General features: G+C 36.8%; 1 protein-coding gene across 1 annotated transcript in view; it reads right to left on the bottom strand.

Moving 5' to 3' along the window:
- The window catches only part of LOC127446600 (growth factor receptor-bound protein 2-like), a 50,027-nt gene that overhangs the window by 9,950 nt on the left and 21,201 nt on the right, over window positions 1-18,876 (bottom strand). The window contains exon 3 of the mRNA XM_051707649.1: window positions 5,754-5,851. Within this exon, the coding sequence (XP_051563609.1) occupies window positions 5,754-5,851 (98 nt within the window). The remainder of the gene's footprint in view (window positions 1-5,753; window positions 5,852-18,876) is intronic.

Genomic DNA, 18,876 nt, shown 5'->3' with positions numbered 1-18,876 from the left:
TGAGTGATCGGATTTATATCCGCCTCGGAGGGCATTTACATTTGGCCTTTCCATGATGAGATTTCTATCCGTATAAGAGTAAATACCCCCTCTAATGCCGCCAGTATTGGTTTCTTTGTAAGCTCGGGTGAGTGCAAATATCTTTTATTTTATTTAATTATTTTTTTTTATTAATGTATATTTAATAAATACTTTTTTTCCCTCAAAAGAAAAGCATAGTTTGTTAAAGTTGGCTTAATTTGAAATCGTTATTGGTAACATTTGTGAATAAAAGCAATTAAAAATGTCATGCACGTGTCGTACTTGTTATTTAAAAGATGCACTACTTAAGATGTTTGTTTTTTGTTAATAATTAACAAAAGTCCATTATTGAGAAAGTACATAAAAATCAGTGTCAAAACCCTGTCCTTGTCTTACCCCAATTCACTATGGTAAGCCTACAATAATAATTTATATTTTAAGCTGTCGGGTCAGATTTGGCTCGAAATCACAGGCTTCCGTCATTCGTCCCTGCATGTTTACGTGATGATCTTAAGGACAGAGAAGACGAGTCGGCTATTATCTCACATGCAGGAAGCGATGGCTGTTCAGGGCAGTTCAGGACGGCGGCGGCAGGACATCAGTTTCCGGATAAATATTTAACTGGTAACTGTTTGGCTAAGTTGTTTACTTGGTATAATTCTTGGAAATGTTTTCTGGTAGGGTTGTATAAGCTTATATTTGTTGTTATGCTTTAATGAATGGAACATTGCTCGGGGGACATTGTGTTAACTGATCAGGACTGCGTTTCCCAATAACGATCGATCTTAGCGGTTAAGTGCTACTTAAGAGAGTCACTGTCCGTGTGACAGTGCTGAAATGTGACCGTATAGTGCTGTTCGTCATTGTAATCTCATTACATTTGTGCATAACTTTACAATCTTTTGTAATTTACCTTGCTAAAATTTGTTTTTTAATGTCATTCCATATTTTATAGTTAATTCAATTTTTATGACTGGATTCCGCAATTCCGTTTGTGTTTTCCGCATCGCAGAAATCATAGTGCCCTAGTATACTAATCTCAAGTTATTAATAATGTACCAATTTCTTTGAACAGTAATGAACTTATTAATTTGTTTAGTGTGTTGTAACCATCTATCTATTATGACTTTACTTCCAAAGAAACGATTGAGGAAACTGATTATTGTAATCGTTTCATTGCATATTTTTGAATTTTTTTCATGTTTAATAAAGTATATTTCATTACCATCATTATGGAACCCTCTTTTTGTGTTTTCAGTTTGGTTTTATTGTGTGCAGAAATACTACAATAGTATTACGGTTTACTTGCATTGTCCACTGAGGCTGTAGATTGCAATATAAAAATAGAGCATTTTCAACTGAACTTGTATCCGCCATATCACAAGTATATGGGATATATGTAGTACAATACAAACATTGGGATATATGTAGTACAATACAATGGTGGATAAAACACTTGAATAATCATATTAAAATATGTAAATAATAGTGTTGTTTATTTTCCTCAAAGCAAGTAATATATCGATTATAAATGTTTAATCGAATAACATAATATGAAAGTGAAAATATCACATCATGACTCCGGCTCTGCAGATGAATGTCTCCGAGTGTTGATCACAGGCAATGCCCAGGTAACCTCAAAACACAAGATTCATCCGTGCAGTGAGCAGGGCCAAAAAAACAACTCACGCAAAAATGTTCCTTCGTAAGTTACTTGAAATTTTAGGTTTCAACCACAGATTTCGCTAGAGAGCCTAAAGTTCTGTAGTGCAACTTAATTTATGAGTAATTGATTACTCATTTTAAGTGGGTTAAAGTCCCTGACTACAAATTTACTAAAAAATCCCCACCCTTAATTTTTTTCTAGATGCATATAATTCAGCATATACAAAAACAATAATAATCAATTATTTGCTTTCATTAATTTAATGTATTTTTCAACAGTTCACTGCACTTTATTCAAGTTCAAATTCTTATTCTTATTAAATTTTAAGTTTTTATCCAAGTTCTTATTTCTTCTAGTTCTTAATGCCCGATCAAAAATGACTCATTACAAACATATAGCAAAAAATTAAAAACAACAATAAAACAACAATAATAATAAAACAATGTAGAGCCTCTCTGGGGGCACCTGATTTAAGTTTGACAACCCCTGACCTAATCCAGTAATCCAATATGTTGGTCATTTCCCCGCTTGATCTGCGTGAACAGAAAGAGCTGAACACCAGCAAAATGAACTGCTTTAAAAACAGGTTAATTACCTCACACAAACGCATCCTATTAATACACGAGATCAATCACCATATCCACAAAATGTGTAATATAAACTGTCTAAATCCTGAAAAAAATTAATAAGTCTCTAAAGTATGAAGAGTTAGAGAGTATGAAAGTAGCTAATGATTCAGTGTATTCATAACATGCCATTATTTCAGGAGCTCAGGTTTTCACAAGGACAGTTTTCACATTGTATTTTGTTGTAACTTTTATATATCTGATAAATGTTTAAATTAATAAACGAGTATAAATTTTTCTAAATGTTTGAATATTTGATTAAAGTTTGGTCTGTTACAGTTTAAAACATATTTTTGTCATTTTGCACTTTACCATCAACTAAAACATGCTGTTTTTGGCTGTTAAATTTAGGGCTGTTGATCAATTAAAATTTTTAATTGAATTAATAACATTTGCCAATTAATTAATAGAATTAATCACATATCAATATTAACTGCCACCTAAAAAGTAATTTAGAATATATTATAATTATGAATATAACATTTAATACTAAATTATGATTCAGACAATTTCAAATACATTACATCATATATATACACAGTTGTGCTCAAAAGTTTGCATACCCTTGTAGAATTGGTAATATATGTACCATTTTAAAAGAAAACATGAGTGAGCAGGCAAAACACATTTCTTTTGTTTTTTATGGGATTCATATTCAACTGTAGGTTATAACAGAATGGCACAATCATAAAACAAAATGACCCCTGTTCAAAAGTCTGCATACCCTAGTTCTTAATACTGTGTATTGCCCCCTTTAGCATCAATGACAGCGTGCAGTCTTTTGTAAAAGTTGTCTATGAAGCCCCAAATTCTTGCAGGTGGTATAGCTGCCCATTTGTCTTGGCAAAATGCCTCCAGGTCATGCAAAGTCTTTGGTCGTCTTGCATGAACCGCACGTTTGAGATCTCCCCAGAGTGGCTCGATGATATTAAGGTCAGGAGACTGTGATGGCCACTCCAGAACCTTCACCTTTTTCTGCTGTAACCACTGGAGGGTCAGCTTGGCCTTGTGCTTAAGGTCATTGTCATGCTGGAAAGTCCAAGAGCGTCCCATGCGCAGCTTTCATGCAGAAGAATGCAAATTGTCTGCCAGTATTTTCTGATAACATGCTGCAATCATCTTGCCATCAATTTTCACAAGATTCCCTGTGCCTTTAGAGCTCAAACACCCCCAAAACATCAGTGAGCCACCACCACGCTTCACAGTGGGGATGGTATTCTTTTCACTATAGGCCTTGTTGACCCCTCTCCAAACATAGCTATTATGGTTGTAACCATAAAGCTCTATTTTGGTCTCATCACTCCAAATTACAGTGTGCCAGAAGCTGTGAGGCGTGTCAAGGTGTTGTCGGGCATATTGTAACCAGGCTTTTTTATGGCATTGGCGCAGTAAAGGCTTCTTTCTGGCAACTCGACCATGCAGCTCATTTTTGTTCTAGTACCATCGTATTGTGCTCCTTGAAACAACCACACCGTCTTTTTCCAGAGCAGCCTGTATTTCTCCTGAGGTTACCTGTGGGTTTTTCTTTGTATCCCGAACAATTCTTCTGGCAGTTGTGGCTGAAATCTTTCTTGGTCTACCTGACCTTGGCTTGGTATCAAGAGATCCCCGAATTTTCCACTTCTTAATAAGTGATTGAACAGTACTGACTGGCATTTTCAAGGCTTTGGATATCTTTTTATATCCTTTTCCATCTTTATATAGTTCCATTACCATGTTACGCAGGTCTTTTGACAGTTCTTTTCTGCTCCCCATGGTTCAGTATCTAGCCTGCTCAGTGCATCCACATGAGAGCTAACAAACTCATTGACTATTTATACACAGACACTAATTGCAATTTAAAAAGCCACAGGTGTGGGAAATTAACCTTTAATTGCCATTTAAATCTGTGTGTGTGTCACCTTGTGTGTCTGTGACAAGGCCAAACATTCAAGGGTATGTAAACTTTTGATCAGGGCCATTTGGGTGATTTCTGTTATCATTATGATTTAAAAAGGAGCCAAACAACTATGTGATAATAAATGGCTTCATATGATCACTATCCTTAAATAAAAAACATTTTTTTTGCATGATAAGTCATATTTTCAAAATCAATGCCAAAATTTCACAGTTTCTGCCAGGGTATGCAAACTTTTAAGCACAACTGTATATACACACACTGATATATATATACATACATATACACAGTATATATATACAAAATTTAGACAATACAAAAAGTGTGTTCTTAAAAGTGAAAATATTGTTTGTTTTATTTATATATCATTGAACATAACCTATTATTGGCCTACATCTCACTGCTCTATTTTTAATTGTTGGTCTATGTTTTCATGCATCAGACATTTGATGTGTCTCACTTTGGTAGTGCAGCAACTCACTAGTATTCAGCGCCTCTAGTCCTAAGCACTGTGTTTTTTAGGATGATGTGCCAATTTAAACATAGCGCTGACTACCCCCTACTGCATCAAGGTGGTACATCAAGGTTGTATTGCTCTGATAGAAAGAACATTCTTAAATTTATGTACAGGTCAGGTCATGATTAATTGCGTAAATTTTTTTTTATGCGTTATTTTTCACATAATTAATTTCACTAAATTTACATGTTAAATTGACAGCCCAACTAAAATTATATGGCATTTTCATCAGAGTAAATCAAACTAAAATTCATGAATATGACATGACGAAATATTGACTAAATTTACACAAGGTTCCATTTGTTAACATTAGTTAAATACATACATGAACTAATAATGAACAATACTTTTACAGCATTTATTAATCTTGGTTAATGTTAATTTCAACATGTACTAAAACTTTTTTAATTAAAAGTTGTATATGTTAAAATCAGTAAATGCACTACGAATTTACATGAACTAACAATGAACAATTGTGTTTTTTTTATCTGGAATTTTCTTTCCTTCTTAATTTATCATCATTGAGGTGTTAATTATAATTTCATTCTATTTTTAATCCTAACCTCTGATTTAAACCTAAACTGACCTCTAACTTTTTCCTAATCCTTACCCATATCCCCACCTTTTTCAAACCCTAATCAGACCCCCAACCTCCTCTTAATCCTAACCCTAATTTATTTTTAATTTTCGGCCTAACCTCTTTCTAAATTTAACCCTATCTCATATTTAACTCCTACTTATAAAACAAAAAAACTATGTAAAAAATAACACACAAAATATCACTGAGGGTAGAGATGAAGGCCTTGAATGTTCTGGATTAAACTCTGACATTGTGACAAGCAGAATGAAAAACAAAGTTAATCCCTAATAGAACCCCCAATTCAACACTAATTTAAATTTTCCTGCATTAACTAACTTGGGGAAATTTAAGGTGGTTCAAAGGGGCTTTCTTTGTGTAAATAATGAAATATCTATTTGTGAAGACAATTTTCAGTGTATTATTGGCTAATAAGAGCAAATACTTACGGGTGTGACTTCATTTCTATGTAATTTTTAGGAATAAATCCCTCTTTTCCATGGAGTTCTGCCTTGTACCAGTTCTGGTCACATTCCTCATTTAAAACCTGATGGGAAAACAACAGACAATTTAGAACTTATCCAGCATGGTGTCATTGCACAGTATCCACACAGTGAACTTTGGCTTCCCTCTGTGTTCAAGACTTGGAATAATGTGAGTATGTTTTTATAAAGTTGTGAGGAAGAGACAAACTCCATATCAGCCAGTAGAAGACAATTCCCTCTGCACACAGAGGCCCTAAAAATCCAATCATATCATTGGCTGTGGTGTTGAAAACCAAAGGACTTGCTCTATTAATAGCATTTAGGAAATATCCTTCATTTTAGCTTTAAGCCACACATAACATCCTGTATATATAAGCCACCCCTGGCACTGACGAGAAATACATTGCAAACTGCAACTGCAAACACTGCAAAACTAAACCAGATGGATTGCGCAAAAGATGTGTCCCATTAGCATCAGTCCTGATGGCGTGGATTTCATATTATTGCTTAGAATCCGTGAATGTACAATGCCATACCCACAAAGACACTATGTGTGATAATGACCATGGTCATCTAATATGAAATCTATTACTGACCTGTGTACAATCTCAGAGGAGGAGGGCTTTCTGATTTTGGAAATCAAAAGAGTTTTCATGCCAAAAGCTCTTTATGTCTCTATGGTCGTACACAGCCTTTTTGAAGTTTCCTGTTTTACTATTTTATAAGGCAGTGGTTACCAGCCCTGTTCCTGGATATCTCCCTAATCAAACACAACTGATTCAACTCATAAACTCGTTAGTGGAGACTCCAAGATCTGAACTGGATGTGTCAGAAATGGGAGATATTAAAAATATTCAGTATTGGGGGGCCTCCAGGATCAGGGTTGTGAACCACTGTTCTAAGGACATGTTGTCTAATATGAAGTTATGATGTTGGTCTTGGCTTGGCAACTGGGTCTTTTTTGGAATAGCATTATGTGACCCTCTTTTGTGGGCAACAGCAGCACCAGATCATCTGCAAACAGGAGGCATCTGACTTCAGTGTCTAGTAGAGTGAGACCAGGGGCCGGTTGCACTAGCTGTGCGTAAGTTCAAACTTAGCCTAGTTGTGGCATAAATGGGCGCTAAGTCACAATTTACGCACTACTAAATATTTGAGCGTTGCACCATTAAACTAGAGAAGAGAGGTAGAATGTAACCCTACGTATAAACTAAATATTTATGGAAGCCTCCGACCAGGAGTAATGGTTGGATTAAAAAAGCAGACTGATATTTTATGACATCAATGAGCTCATGTTTTGCGTGACAGGCATCAATCATTTCGACATACATTATGATGTTGACATTTACGAGAGAGAGAGAGAAAACAAACGTACTTTTAAGCGGCTCTTCAGCATGAAACTGTTCAAACGGTGCAGTTTTCAGGGTGTGTCACCCGGTGTCAAGTTTCAACACATTCAAAATACATATAGGATATTAAAATGAATAAATGTCTGTTTTTCCAGCCTGCTGTATTAGTATTTATCACCCCTAATTTATTTTAGATACAGTTCCTAAAATATTGTTATTTACATAGGGCAAATATACTATTTATCAAATCTACTTTTATTAGTAACGTATTTTAATGGGGATATAATTTATTACAGCTGACAGTTACGTGAGCAAACAAGATTTGAACATCAACCGTAACAACATCAAACTGAATTTCACAGCTTTTTAACACTTCTGTGTACAAATGTGAAGGCTACTTATTGGATAAATACAGGTAAACGTCATATTATGGGACTATGCATTACTTGACGGAGAGCTTACGAACTACTATTTAAGTCTTGCATTAAGAACAGGTGGTGCAAACAAATTAAGCACTGACTTAGTTACAAACTAACTAGTAGTTACTAAGCCCTTAGTGTGAACTTTATGTCGTAACTTACATGAGAACTTACGCACAGATGGTGCAACCCTACCCAGGTGCTGAAGACTGTTCTAGAGCCCTTGCCAGTTCATTGATGTAAATATTGAATACCATAGGGCTCAGGAATAGCCCTGTCACTCACTCACTCTCTGTCTGCCTCTGTAAACAACCATTAATCTGCCCTCACTCCCACTGCACTATGGCACCTATTTTCTCTGCCTTCAAGAAAATTAGAGTGACACTTTAAACAAACCAAATGTCAAATACAAAAGATATGGAAGTAGGTCTGGGTAATTTCTGCATTGTCACTATGTTCATTCATCATGTACATGTGCCTTGAAAACTTAAACATTCTGGTTTAAATATGTCACCAAGGAAAAGTTATGTAGTTTGCATAAGTTTGCACCCCCCTTGCAGAATCTGCAAGATGTAATTTAAAAAAAAGAAGGGCCATTAAAAGAACATTTTGTATTCTATTTAGTACTGTTTTGATGAAGCTATTTTAAATAACAGATATTTACATAAATTCTACAAGTAGGATTGCAAATTTTAAGAAATTAGAATAGTTAACATTATTGATTGAAAATAGATTAATCATTGACAATAACACGCTGTACGTGGTGAACAGCTTGAAACTCCAAAAATACGAGATGCATATTTTTCTTCAATCAAAGCTTTATTTTTACAAAGTTTGATTTTTGACTGACCAACCATTCTAATGCAAACTTGAAAATGTCAACACTGCATCTGAGAAAAATTTTTCACAGTTTCTCACAAATTTTTCACTAGATGCAGATGACTGTTTAGACATTCTTTTCTCTATATACCGAACGCATTTGTGCTGAAATTGGTTTATCGTTGACCGATAAGCTTAATTATTTTTTATTAAATAATTTTTATTTATAAACATCACTATCCACAAGACAAAATAACAACTACATTTACACAAATTAACCTGTTCAAAAGTTTACATCCCTTTGGTTCTTTATATACTGTATAGTATTGCTTCCTTGATGATCAATGACTGTTTGTATCTTTTGTGATAGTTGTTCATGAGACTCTGGTTTGTCCTGGGCAGTGAAGCTGCCCACTGATCTTAAGAAAAATCATCCAGGTACTCCACATTCTTTGGTTTCCCAGCATCTTCTGTACATTTGAGTTCTTCCCAACAGTGGCAATATGAGATTGTCATCCAGTTTTTGACACTTAGAACAATTGAGGGACTCATACACAACTATTAGAAAAGGTGTAAACAGTAACTGATGGTCAAGAAGGCAACACACTACATGTAGAACCAATATGGGATGTTTTTATTATTATTTTTATTTATTATTAGCATCTGTTCTATCCAACACACGCAAATGAAGCGTTAGAGTGATCTGCTCTGACACTGCCTGAGAGAAAATTCAAGTTTACACAGGTTTAATGAGAAAGCCATACTAATCTACTATACTGTATATAATGCTGAATATTATGTATAATAATGCTATGGGGGAATATAATCCTAATGTCAAATGTCATGTCTGATTTGATTTAATCAGCAAATTATTATTATTTAACTGGATAAACATGCACTTCCATTAAATATGTATTTTTGGAAAGAATACTTTGATGTAATCAGAGACAATACTATTTTAGAAAAATATAATTTTAATTAAAATATTTTAAATGTATCAGTGTATAAGCAGCATATGTATCTAACATAATTCCATATTTTCAGTAAGCAGAATTATTAGCTAAGATTTCCATTTGGTGTCACCATTGCCATGTTCAGGGTGGAATTTTAGTCGTAGTACAGTCTGATCAATCACTTAACACTTTTAAGAACAGTATTTTAACTATATTTTAAGGAAACAAACTGTCTTGCATACGTCTATAAAGTAATAATAGTAATAAAAAAACTTTTAATCATAACTTTTCTTGATTCAGGCTTAGTTTAAAGAATCATGAACCGAACAGAACTGTGAGTTCAATATCGTGAACCAAAACGAATTGTGAGATGAGTGAATCTGTCATGGTCCTGGTGAGTTCGTCGGTTTTTTCTGTTTGTTTTGTTAATTCTCTCCCTCATGTGTCTCAGGCGCTGCCGGCACGCGTGATCAGTGTTTCCATAGGAACACTGATTGTTCCCATGTGAATGCTGATCATGCCACTAATTAGCATTCTGCAGTACCTGTTTCTCCACTGATTCACTACCTACTTAAACCCTTCATTGTGTCATGATCTTTGTTAGATTGTTGTTGTGTGTTCAAGTAACTCACCTCACTCTCCCTGCCTTAGTTGGTCCTGTCTCATGTATCTATATTGTTTGCCCATCTCCACCTGTTTGTCTGGAGTGTGGTTACCTTCCAGTTTGCTGTGCACTTGTTCTCTCTGCACACACGACTCTTCAACAGAGGATTCCCCACAGATCTGCTCCTTACTACCACGACGCATATACACACCTACAAACACACCCTTCGTGGAGGATTCCTCGTGGATCTGCTCTATACACGACCACAACGCACACACACCGACGAACACACTCATCGCCTTCGTACTGCAGTCGGTGCCGGGTTCACCACGCTTCACCAGCCCTGCTGAAGTGAATACTTATTGTCAACAAATTCTGTGAACTGTTCCTCTGCTCTTGGGTCTCTTTGTCTCCTTCTGACAGAATCGTTACACCCCTACTGGATGGTTTGTGTAAATTGTTTTTGTTTTGTGGAATGTGTAAATATCTGTAATGTAGCAAGGGCAGTACTAAATAAAAAAAATCTGACAAAATAATAACTGAATTTACTAGAGGTCAGCCGATAGTGGATTTTGCCGATACGACAACTAAGGTGGCAGAAAAGTCCACTAACCGATTTATTGGCAGATTTATAGAATGTTAAAAAAAAATTCTCAGTCTTTCCTTACTAAGATGGGCACAGACATAGAGGTACCAAGAGTCAAAAATGAATAAAATCCCAGATACGGTTTGTTGTGCAACCAAAATCCCAATACTAACCAGAAAATTATGACAATTTGGTGCATAACTCAGGACTTTTAACTATAAACAAGCGCAAAATACACTGTGGACTTATTTTTAAATAACGGACACTTGGCTCTGTTACAATGCTCTATATGTGGGCTAAGTATTACCAAATTAAGCTTTTTATAGTCTATACATTCACTTGATGAAGGGCTTTGTAATATATATTGCAACAGATTAGGTTTAATGAGGAATAAAGTTAATTATTATTCACAAGATATGAAGTTGGAGACACAATATATGTGCTTACGGGGCACGTGTCTGTATACTTGCATTTTCCTTCGCATACCCCTGCTTTAATTTAGAACATTTGATTATCTAATCAAAATAACAAAATATGCATTGAAGTGAGGATAAAAATATGGGTGAATATTGTCAAAGATGAAAGATTTAGATTCAGTAAATCCCCACGAGGTGTCAGTGATTATTTTTATTTCACCTCTAGAGGCTGCTTTTATACTGTAGAACAAAGATTTTTTTTAAATGTAGAATCCTTCAGCGCCAGCTACAGAGGAACACGAGGGAATAAAAATAATAATAATAATTTCTTCAACTACTGGCAGATTTTTTACCGATATCCAATAGTTCCAAAAAGAAACTATCAGCAATGATTTATCTGTAAAACCTTTCCACAAATTTATGCTTTCAACTGTACAATATATGAGGTTGTCAAAATTGCAAGAATGACTTTATTCTTGAAGCTTCAGTTGGAATGTGTTGACAATTATATAAATAAAAAATTCAGAATGCCATGTATTCCAGCAAAAGTGTTTATGACATTATACAGCTGTCATGGAGTGACATTATACTTATTCCACGTTTTATTGCTAATTAAAAACCTACAAGATTATTTGTTGTTGTTTTTTATCATTTGCATTATTTATTTTATGTATTGTTTTGCTAAATAAACTTTAATGAAACATAGAATGGCATTTAACTTTTAATGAAAAATATAAATATATGTATTTTTTTGTGCTGGCCCCACTATAAAAGTATAAAGAATATGTTGCTTAAATGTTTTTTTATAGTGGGCCCTGCACAAATAAATAAATAAACAAACAACAACAACAACATTATTATTAAACCCTAAAGCTCAACACAGGTCATTTCTGTTATAAATAGTTATAAACACATACTTTTATTTTGATTTGAATCTACACCCCACTACTGGCAGTAATGAACAGAGTGAGGAAAATATTGTATGATTTTTATTTTTAAAATGTAAAATCTTTTGGTAAAAAAAATATCAGTTTTTTTTTACACTTATGACAATTGAGGGACTCATCCACAACTATTAGAAAAGGTGTAAACATTCATTGATGGTCAAGAAGGCAACACACTACATTTAGAATCAAGGGAATGTAAACTTTGATGGTAGGGGTGTAACGGTTTATCGTAGCACGATACATCGGCATGTAAAAATGTTGTTTTTGTTTTGTTTTTCATTTTTCTTGTAATCTGGTGAAAAAAAGAAAAAAAAAAAGCAGTGTTTCCCCTATATGCATTCAGGAGCGGCGCTGCGACAAAATGGTCGCATCTTGCAATCATTTTAACCACCGGTGAGACTTACGTTTTTTTTAGAGGTCACACCGGTGGGACTACAGAGTTTGCCAACTCTCATCGTTTATGCGCGACACATCTGTTTTCTGTTTCGTATTAGAAAAACGGAACGTAACAGCACTAGCCGCTACCCGGATCAGTTATCAACCAGCTCAATTAACAGAGCAGCACGAGCGCAGAGCAGTCTCACCCATGCAGCGCAAATCATTATAAACAGCACTGCGAGAAACGTGGCGCAAGACGCAAAACTCATTTGAATTTGGCTGTGGAAAAACCCTATGAAAACCCTTAAAGTCTCTTGACTTGGTGATTGAACGAGTTTAAACCATGTTTAACAGCACACCATTATAAACAACACTGACCAGAACATAAATTATCTGGCTGTACAATCCACACATCACCACCCTAACAAAATTGTACCCTGGATTTACTATAGTAACACTTACTGTGTTAACAATTGTATTTTAGCAGATGTGCAATGTGTTATATATTCATACTAAATATCTGTATATTATTTATAAAGTACTATTTAATTATCTAGTTACAAATATCACTTAAAACTATGGACACTAATAGAGGAACTATGGCAACTTTTCATAATTATTATGGACCAAGCAATCAGTTTTTCTTCATTTTAAAATCTGTTCTAGAATCTGCTCTTTGATTGTATGAAAAAGTAACTGGCTTTGTTTGCCTTCAGAAATTCAAAGACATGACTTAATATCAGTAGGATCGCATGCAGAATATTTAAATGTAGCCCTATATAAATTAGGTAGGCCTATATATAAATAAACTTTTTTACAGATGTTGCTGTTGCATCAAGTCAAAATCAATGCTATACTGTCTAATGTGTATTTCAGTGCAAAATAATATAAAATATATATTAATTTCACCATTTTTATTTGTTTCTATCATTAATTTAATTAAGGACAAAAAATACACTACCGTTCAAAAGTTTGGGGTCACTTGCTTGAAATGTTTCTCATGATCTTAAAAATCTTTTGATCTGAAGGCGTATGCTTAAATGTTTGAAATTAGTTTTGTAGACAAAAATATAATTGTGCCAACATATTAATTTGTTTAATTACAAAACTAACTAAAAAAATAAAAAATAAAAAAAGTTTTTGAAATGGATGATTTGGACCGAATAATTAAGAAAAGCAGCCACTAAGTACCCAGCATATAGATGGGAACTCCTTCAATACTGTTTTAAAAGCATCCAAGGGTGATACAGTACCTCAATAAGTTGGTTGAGAAAATGTCAAGAGTACATTTCTGCAAAATCTAGGCAAAGTGTGGCCACATTGAAGATGCTAAACTATAACATAGTTTTGATTTATTTTGGAGTTTTTTAGTCACAACATAATTCCCATATTTCCATTTCTATTATTCCATAGTTGTGATGACTTTACTATTATTCTAAAATGTGAAAAAAAAAAAAAAAAAAGAATGAGTAAGTGACCCTAAACTTTTGAACGGTAGTGTATATATTTTTCCACTTTTACTACCAAATCAGGTGCTGTTGCCACCATCTGTACAACTTGGTGGCACCAGTGCCACTGCTCTCAGAGTCTGGAGCCCTGTGGTGACGTGTATGTTCTGTTAGATAGGTTTATATTTTCTATTAGTGTTTATGTTTAATAAAAATAGTGAAAGTGATTTTCTGAGCGCTTCAAGTGTCAAAAGCTCCTAGTAAATAATAAACACACACATTACAAGGCGAACATGAATAACCCATCTATAATTATTCTAAGGTCATTTTAAGCTATTACTCCACTGACGTGAGTAAATATGGGTCCGGCCTTGCAGGCTCATGCACGCACGCACAGCAGCACCGCTGATAAAAAAAATCCTAAAGGAAACACTGAAAAGCAATCAAAGTTTTAGTAAATCATTATGTGGGTGCAGTGCAACATTTGCATATGCAAAATCTGCCCCAGTTTTATGTCTTTTCAGTAAAACCCCTTGTGGTGGTTGGATGACAACTTGGATTATCAGGGCAAGCATTGTTATAGGAAAACAAAATGCTATTTCTGCAAATACAGCAGACAAATATCTGAATGTGATGCCAAATCTGAAACCAATTCCAAATGCCAAGACCACAGGCTTGTGGTTCAGAGATGTCAACCAGCCACTCAGAGAAAATCATACAACCAGCAGCCTGCTTGCCCACAGCAAAGCACTGTTGCTAGGCAGAAAGAGCACAGCAACAGAATAAGACTGGAAAAGAGGTTCATCTAGCAAGAGACTACAGAGCAGTCCAAGACTTCAGATATGGATGGTGTATTTGTCTATGCCAGTATGGAGGAGACTAAGTATTTGTGTGTAAGCCTGTAGGAGTTGACAGGACTTCAAACACTCAAGCAGGAAGAGTGCAGGGTTACAAAGCCGCTAACCACATCTGTCAACTTGTCAGCTCTGAACACTGACAAGCTTGGTCTCTAGAAACCCAGTACAATTTGTGACACATAACACACAACAAAACAAGTCTGTGCATATGACTCAAGACAAACTGAACCGAGGAGAAGAATGGAACACTAATGGAAGGGCCTTTTTATACAGTGACAATACATAGAACCTAAAATTGATTTTAACCATTTTTTTTTTTTCATTTATCATGTTCTTTGTAATTTGCTGACAAATTAGAAATGTTCTGTTTATAAGTTCTAAACAGTTGTCTTTTTGTCTATTTTTAACTTGTAATTTCATGAAACATAAACAGAATATAAAAACAGCAGATGCTCCCGAAAAATCCAAATTTTAAAGGGTCCAAATACAAAGTGACACGATCACTGATCAGTTGATATGATGCATAGATCTTAAAATATATGGGAGAAAATGCGCCGCTACCTTAGATATTTTTTGTCTCTGGTTGCAAAGCGGACCAATCACAGCTGTTGTAGTCTACATTAACGTGCATGCACGTCAAGCTATGGGGTAGGTTATGCCGTAATTGTAGGTTCGACACATAAGTATAAATCAGCAAGTTCAAGTTAGTCAAGCATGCATATATTAAATTTGTATTGAATTTCCAGGAAATAATTACTATATTATTATCTATACCATTAGGGTGACATAAAATCACTTACAACATAATAAAAGATTTTGATTACTGTTGAAAAACAGCTCTTCTGAGGTTGAAAATTTGGCTAATGTAGGAAATCTGGACCAGTGTGCTTAAACATTTATTTTTTTCTTTATTTTTTCTCCCCAATTTGGAATGCCCAATTCCCAATGTGCCCTAAGTCGTGGTGGTGGGGTAGTGACTCACCTCAATCTGGGTGGCGGAGGACGAATCTCAGTTGCCTCCGCATCAATTCGTGCATCTTATCACGTGGCTTGTTGAGCGCGTTACCGCGGAGACATAGCGCGTGTGGAGGCTTCACGCTACTCTCTGCAGCATCCACACACAACTCACCACGCGCCCCACCAAGAGCGAGAACCACATTATAACGACCACAAGGAGGTTACTTTACTCGCTGAGCTACCCAGGCCCCCCTGCCTAAATCATTTATGAAAGAAACAGGAAACATAATTGCTCATGAGACAAAAATGGGCAATAAAGCACTCTGACAATGGGTGAAATTTAGCAAGATCTTCAATTATTCAGTTGAACTATATTAATATTCTCTAAATTCCATAATTCTGGCCTCAGGTCTACTGGCTTGTACCATTTTCAGTCCAGTAGTTTAAGCCCTATATCTACAATAAATAGATGGCCCTCTGTGCCTACCAACTGGCTGTCTGTTGGTTTCACAGCAACTGAAAGCTGCTGGTGTTTGGAAAGTACTTAATCAGCCTTCAGCAGCTGAGACTTATTATTATTTGAGAATCGGAACACTTTCTTTCACATGTATTTGATGCAATGTTGGAAAAGCTACTTCAAAAACGTAGCTTGCCTTGTAGCAGCTCAAAACAGAAAATCAAGGTTACATGAGAGCCAAGAGATGATCCCAAATGTCAATGAACTCCTCATAGCAGATCACGGTGACAAAGAGTGGTCTACTACTAATTGTCTTGGTCACATCCAGACTTCATGAATCAAATCAAATCAAATCAAATCAAATCACTTTATTGTCACACTGCCATATACACAAGTGCAATGGTGTGTGAAATTCTTGGGTGCAGTTCCGATCAACATAGCAGTCGTGACAGTGATGAGACAGTACCAATTTACAATAACATCGAATTAACACAACACAATTTAAACATCTGATATACACATAATTACACTCAACAATATACAAATAATAACATACACTGTACAGTATACAATACGCACTATATAGATACACATTATTCAATAAAAATTAAAAATAAAATATATAAAAAAGTATATATAGTATATATAGAATGTACAGTATTGTACTGTATTGACATTCAGCTGTCGGTTGATAGTCAGTTATTAAGAGAGAATATAATATAATAATAATATCATTTATGACAGTCCGGTGTGAGATATAAGAGTAAGGGTAATAAAGTGCAGTGCTGATGTATTTGATCGTGGGAGATCAAGAGTTCAGAAGTCTGATTGCTTGGGGGAAGAAGCTACCATGAAGTCGGCTGGTGCGGGTCCTGATGCTGCGATACCGCCTACCTGATGGTAGCAGTGAGAACAGCCCATGGCTCGGGTGGCTGGAGTCTCTGATGATCCTCTGAGCTTTTTTCACACACCGCCTTGTATATATTTCCTGGAGGGATGGAAGCTCACCTCCGATGATGTGTCTGGCAGTTCGCACCACCCTTTGCAGTGCTTTGCGGTTGTGGGCGGTGCTATTGCCGTACCAGGCAGAGATGCAGCCAGTCAGGATGCTCTCTACAGTGCAGGTATAGAACCGTGTGAGGATGTGGCGGTTCATTCCAAACTTCCTCAGCCATCTCAGGAAGAAGAGGCGCTGATGAGCCTTCTTCACAACGACTTCAGTGTGGATGGACCATGTGAGTTCCTCAGTGATGTGGACACCCAGGAACTTGAAGCTGCTGACTCTCTCCACTGGTGCTCCATTGATGGTGATGGGACTGTGTTCTCTGTCTTTTCTCCTGAAGTCCACCACAAGCTCCTTTGTCTTACTGACGTTGAGGGAGAGGTTGTGCTCCTGACACCATTGTGTCAGGGTGTGCACCTCCTCTCTGTAGGCTGTTTCATCATTGTCAGTGATCAGACCTACCACCGTCGTGTCATCAGCAAACTTAATGATGGCATTGGAGCTATGTGTTGCCACACAGTCATGCGTGTACAAGGAATACAGTAGTGGGCTGAGAACACAGCCCTGCGGGGCTCCAGTGTTGAGGGTCAGTGATGAGGAGATGTTGCTGCCTATTCTAACCACCTGGCGTCTGCTTGACAGGAAGTCCAGGATCCAGCTGCACAGCGAGCTGTTTAAGCCCAGAGCCCGGAGCTTCTCATCTAGCTTGGAGGGCACTATGGTGTTGAATGCTGAGCTGTAGTCTACAAACAGCATTCTCACATAAGTGTTCTTTTTTTCCAGGTGGGAGAGAGCAGTGTGTATTGTAGATGCAATGGCATCATCAGTGGAGCGGTTGTTGCGGTAAGCAAACTGCAATGGGTCCAGTGATGGAGGCAGCACAGAGCAGATATAGTCTCTGATTGGTCTCTCAAAGCATTTGCTGATGATGGGGGTCAGAGCAACAGGACGCCAGTCATTTAAACAAGTTATTTTTGATAGTTTTGGAACAGGCACAATGGTGGATGTTTTAAAGCATGTGGGGACTACAGACAAAGAGAGGGAAAGGTTGAAAATGTCCGTAAAAACACCAGCAGCTGGTTCGCGCACGCTCTGATGACGCGGCCCGGAATGCCGTCTGGGCCCGCGGCTTTGCGGATATTCACCCGTCGGAAGGATCGGGTTACATCCGCTACAGAGACGGAGAGTGAACTAACCTCTGTAGCTTCAGCCGCGAGAGCTCTCTCCGCGAGGGCGTTGTTATTTCCCTCGAAACGAGCATAAAAAGTATTTAGCTCATCCGGGAGAGAGGCAGCGGTGTTCATGGCGGACTTTTTATTCCCTTTAAAGTCCATGATGATGTTAATTCCCTGCCACATGCTTCTAGAGTTGGTGGTGTTAAACTGTCCTTCAATCTTGCTCCTGTACTGGCGTTTTGCTGTTCTGATGCACAACTGGCTTGTTTATGCTCCTCCGCGTTCCCGGAATTAAAAGCGGAGGTCCGCACATTAAGTGCCGCGCGAACATCGCTATTAATCCAAGGTTTCTGATTCGGATAGATCCGTACTGTTCTGGTTGGAACCACGTCCTCTACACACGTTCTGATGAAGCACATTACGCTATCAGCATAAAGCTCGATGTCGTCATCAGAGGTGGACCGGAACATCTCCCAGTCCGTGTGATCAAAACAGTCTTGTAGCGTAGAGTCTGATTGGTCCGACCAGCACTGGATCGTTCTGAGGGTGGGTGCTTCCTGTTTCAATTTCTGCCTATAAGCGGGCAGAAGCAGAATGGAAGAGTGGTCCGATTTGCCAAATGGTGGGCGGGGGAGGGATTTGTAGCCATCCCGGAAGGGAGAGTAGCAATGGTCCAAAACCCGGTCCCCTCGTGTGTTGAAACTAATGTGCTGGTGATA

Source organism: Myxocyprinus asiaticus, chromosome 9 (assembly GCF_019703515.2).
Source record: "Myxocyprinus asiaticus isolate MX2 ecotype Aquarium Trade chromosome 9, UBuf_Myxa_2, whole genome shotgun sequence".
NCBI lineage: Eukaryota > Metazoa > Chordata > Actinopteri > Cypriniformes > Catostomidae > Myxocyprinus > Myxocyprinus asiaticus.
The sequence above is the reverse complement of the archived record's forward strand: the minus strand, read 5'-3'. Positions and strand labels throughout refer to the sequence as shown.